The sequence below is a fragment of the Amblyomma maculatum genome, chromosome 2 (assembly GCF_055883805.1).
Source record: "Amblyomma maculatum isolate TAMU_Amacu chromosome 2, ASM5588380v1, whole genome shotgun sequence".
NCBI classification, from domain to species: domain Eukaryota; kingdom Metazoa; phylum Arthropoda; class Arachnida; order Ixodida; family Ixodidae; genus Amblyomma; species Amblyomma maculatum.
Window position 1 is genome coordinate 80,154,086 of NC_139345.1, and position 4,874 is coordinate 80,158,959.

Below are 4,874 nucleotides of genomic sequence, written 5' to 3' on the forward strand. Positions count from 1 at the left end.
ATATGATTAAAGCTCGAGGGGAGGATCTACAAACCAGCAGCGCCTTATTCAAACATCGTCCCCCCCCCCCCCCCCCCCCCCCCGACGAGATGACCGATGGTGATGAATATGTACAGATGAAGACGACGTGCACGCACAGTGCTTACAATATGTAAACGAGCATTGTGGACGCCACCACAGGAATTGACATAGGCGGCATTCAACCCTACTTCCCACACAGCTAGATCAGTCGGGGCGGAGGGAGTTTTTTGAAACAAGTCGGAAAGAACGGCGGCGTGCCCTATTCGAACATCGAGCCAAACATGAAACAGAACGGATTCGATGCGTCTCGAACAATTCTGAACATAAATTATTTGATTCGTCCACCGAATCGAAAATAATTATTTTCAATATTTGAAAATTTGGAACATTCGCACATTTCCATACGTGTAAAAAAACTCAAAAAGTGATTTAGTAAAGGTTAAAGCGCGGCCAGCGAGCGTTACCCGTTGCCAAGATACTGAGCACGTGCTACCCGCGCGACACGTGAGGGTAGAAGAAGAAAAGCTCGACGGCCTGGCCCGGCGACTTGCGGCCCAAGAGCCTGAAACACGTCGCGTACGCTATGCCCGCACCGCTGCGCCTGACGCTACCCAGCGGGTACACAACCACCGACGAGAGCTCTTACTATCCCAGACGCTTCTACGAGCGATCCGAAGACTACGCTTCGAGAAAGGCTGACTACGTCCTCCTCTTCGTGTTCGTCTTTACTGTCGTACTACTGCTGGCCGCGTTCGTCCGCAGCTTCCCCGAAAAACCTGGTCACAGCGATGCGCATCATCCCCCGGGACTGGCCGCCAAGTTCGAGTCTCCTCCCCCCAAGTACTTATTCACGGCCGCCAGAGCCAGCACCAAACGACTCAAGCTACGACGGCGGCGTGAGCGGGTCCGAACTACACCTAGCACCAGTGATACTCATCTGCCACTTGCAGAGACTCCAGACGACAGCGCTGCCACTGTAGTACCGGTCAGGCATACGGATATCACAACCCGCGCTGCCGAATCCGAGACCATACAAGAGCCTCCCTCACCATCTACGATAGCAGCGAGGCCATCTTCAACCCGTTTCTGTCACGGTATTGGTTGCCGGCAGATAGCAGAAGAACTAGAAGCGTTGCTCGACCCCAGTGTCGACCCTTGCAGCGATTTCTACCACCACGTATGTGGCAAATGGCTCGCGAATCATAAGCCATCGAAAGGGTCCGCGTTGGTGTCACCGCGAACACTGCGCCTGAGAAGTTTTGAACACGTCCTTTTGGACGAGATGAAAGGTGGGACGGACGATGTTTTCCTGAAGCGACCACTGGAACTGTGGAAGTCTTGCCGGCTCAAGCACGGAGAACGTGACTCAAACGCGGCCTTCGAGAGCATTCTCGGCATGCACGGCCTTGGTGGCTTCCCATTCAGAGATAATCACACGCGTGACGTATCCGTAGCTGCCGCTAGGGTCTTGGCATATTCGGCCATTCCCGCTCTAGCTGGCGTCCAGATCACGAAGTACGCGCTCAAGAGAGGGAAGCCTGCACAATGGGTGATCAGGATAGGCCCTCCAAAGACACTGTACCGAGAGTTCGTACGCATGCGAGATGTGAACGCCGACTGGTTTCACTCGGCTGCAGAGAGGATGCACGGCCTGCGAGACATGGTACATCTGCTCAAGCTGGAACAGGCGCTCGTCGACTTGGCCGGCAGATGGATGGCGGTGAACAGGTACGTCGTGCAACCAGTGTCGGCTCTGAGGAGCACGCGCGGCTGGAACTGGCTTAGGTTCCTCAACACAGTGTTTCAGGGCGCCTTTCAAGTCCGCAGTACCACCTTGATAACAATTAAGGGTGACGCTTTCCAGAGGACGCTGGTTGCGGTAATTGATCGTTTCGGATCCAGCACGATCCTGAACTACCTAGCCTTCAGAGTGTTCATTCGGTACTCGCCTTTCCTCAATTTCGTGGAATTCATGGAACTTGCCCTCCTAGCAGGTGCGCGACTACCCGGTTGGGAAGACGGTGACCCGGCCAAAGAAGCCGCTGATCTTCGATGCCTGAGGGCTCTCTCCGACAGCATGCCCGAACCGTACGCCTACCTTTACTGGAACGCCCAGCTACGCAATCAGCGTCGCATCAGGGACTCTACGGACGCTCTCGCCGAAGACGTGATAGGAGAGGTCGTGCGTTGCGTCAAGGAATACTTGAACCTGACCTCGGCTGTGACCAACAGGTTTAGGGACGAGTTGTTCAGGCTGCGAAGACAGGTTTTCGTGCCCGATTGGTTCAAAGATAGAGACTCGAGGGCCAAGTACACACGCCGCCTTTTCAAAAAAGACAGCCACTCCTCCTTGTGGTCATTTCACGGCGTCATCGCATCGTCGGTTTCCAACGCCTTCCAGAGGCTGAACAACGACAGTTTTGAAACATTCTGGCGGGGGTCACCACTTCGCGATACTCCCTGGCTTGACTTTGATATAGAATATTTATCTATTCCTTCGGCGGCTATCGAGAGGAATGTGACCAAGGACGCCTTCTTCATTCGTCACGTTCCCAGGTTTGGCTTAGATTTGGCGAGATCAGCTTTCGCCCGCCTCACAGACCTGGACTCGCTTTCGAAGTTGGGTCCGCCAGGTTACGTGGCGCACCTCAGGCTCGCGCTGCTGTCCGGCTGCCTGCAAAAGCAGTTCTACGGGAACGCGTCTTCTAGCGAAGTGGCAGCGAAAGAAGACGCCCGTGACCTGCTTGCTCTCCCAGTGGCCCTGGAGGTCTTCCTGCAAGACGCCGCTCACGGCAGCCAAAAGTAAGTGCTCCGGAAAAGGGGTACATAGGCAAGTTTATGAATGAATGAATGTTTATTCCGCTTTTGTCGTACAAAAAGCGCGGGTGACGAAAAAAAGAAAAGCAGTTCGCAATGACCGCTTGACGGGCTTCGCCACCCGTAAGGTCAACGATGAACAGCAGCGGCAGTTTGTGCGATATAAAATGAACAACTCACGCGTTACAAAATGAGACAGTGCTTTGGAACAGAAAAAAAAGTTATACAATGACAAGGAAAAAGTAAAAATGAATTGTCGATAGACGCATTCCTTATCAATACAACCTAATCAGTAAGCATTTCTCGGAGGAAAGAAAAAGTCATTTTGTTCATGTTGCTGTAAAGAAAAGTGTTCAAACACATTGGCAGTATATATTTCAACATAGCAAAACCATAGTTTGTTCTGCATCTGGGTACCTCCCCAGATGCACCCCCAATATCAAGCTTTCCCCTCCACTATAGTTCTTCTGACAGTGCTTTTGTGGGCGTGCACGCAGCGGTTATAGCCTCCCTACAACACTGCCCCCTTCTCTGTAAAAGCACGCACATAAAAATTGCTAGAACCATGGTTGAACCCTGTTAGACGAGCGATAGTTCGGTTTTGCATGGTTTTGCGCGGTTTAGCGTTTTCTTTCTTTATTATTTTTTTTTTGGGGGGGTGGGGTCTGCTCATCGAGACATCTCGAACAGTATATGTCATGACGCTGTAGCCGAAATTTCAGTGTTATACACAATTAAGTAATTAAAAGTACTTAATCAGGACCTACAATTAGAGTAGAGCAATCATATTCGATATAACGTTCAATTTTCGATCACATTTAACTAATTAACGGTAATTAAGACCTACAATTAGTGCACTGCAGTTATGCTCGGCATCAGCTATATGCAGCGATATAACACTCGTATTTCTAGTACATTTGACATAAGCATCGACACAACGATATGACACTTGTGTTACTATGCCTTAACTCGTAGGTTTGACATTGAAGGTCAAATGGACGCTGCCCGCCGGTGTTCAACTTCTGCATTCACTAGACTCTTCGCTTTAAAGAAATCTCTCTGAAGGGAGGGGGGGGGGGGGAGGGGGATTAATAAGCAAAGAAGCATGTGCCTAATTATAAAAAAAAAAATTGAGAAGTGCGATCATATTTTTTTTTTTTTTTTTTTACAGTGCAGAATCCATCTATGCTGTCATGGTAGCAATGCGCAGGAAAGCCTGTGAGTCTGATGTATTTATGATTTTCCTGCACGCATGAAGTATAGTACAACCAGCTCGACGGAAAGGTGCGGGTGTTACCGTCGTTGGTGAACTTACAGAGCATTGGTGTTGAGCGCCACGGAGAGACATGCATAGTTTATGCAGCCCCCAGCCCACGCCGAGCTCCGCCTGACGTGCCACAGTGGCAGCACCATATTGATAACTAACAATTCAGTTCCCATGGTTCCCAGCCTAATCATTCTTCACTTTTCCGGGGATGTCGCAGGTTCAGGTTCCGCGAATCTCGAAGTGGCATCTACGCAGCGGACCGGCTGTTTTTCTACGAGTTCGCCCTGGACCGATGCGAGTCGTACGACGACTCCTATTTCCACCTGCGCCTCCACCACGGCGTCCGGTCTCCGGCTCCGTACTTGGTCAACGGACCGCTGCGCAACTTTCCGCCGTTCGCCAGGGCCTTCGGCTGTGCCCAGGGCTCGGCCATGGTTGCACCGAAAGCATGCACTTTCTGAAGACGCATGCTGTTGCGACAATTTGGAATGTTTTTACGGCATAATTACGACATAATTAGCTGCGTAGTGCACGTCTCAATTAAAAACAAAAAGCAAAAGATGAAATAAAAAAAAAATGTTCGAGTGTATTAAATAATGTTTTAAAAGTCTTAAGCTCTCCGAATTGTGTCCTTTCTTGCCAGAGTTCTACACTGCGTGTGTAACAAAGCAATTTAATCAGATTTATGTGGTCGCTGAGAGGTAACCTGATTTTAGGCGCTCACAGTCGAGCCTTTTTAAGTGCCGGCATGTACATAGTGCCATACACG

General features: G+C 50.4%; 1 protein-coding gene across 1 annotated transcript; it reads left to right on the plus strand.

Annotated features, from left to right (window-relative positions):
* Positions 1-604: 604 nt before the first annotated feature.
* On the plus strand, positions 605-4,566 carry LOC146199096 (neprilysin-2-like). The gene is made up of 2 exons (XM_084592041.1): positions 605-2,823; positions 4,323-4,566. Exons 1-2 carry the CDS (start codon positions 605-607, stop codon positions 4,564-4,566), a joined length of 2,463 nt encoding a protein of 820 aa, XP_084448167.1.
* Positions 4,567-4,874: the final 308 nt, after the last annotated feature.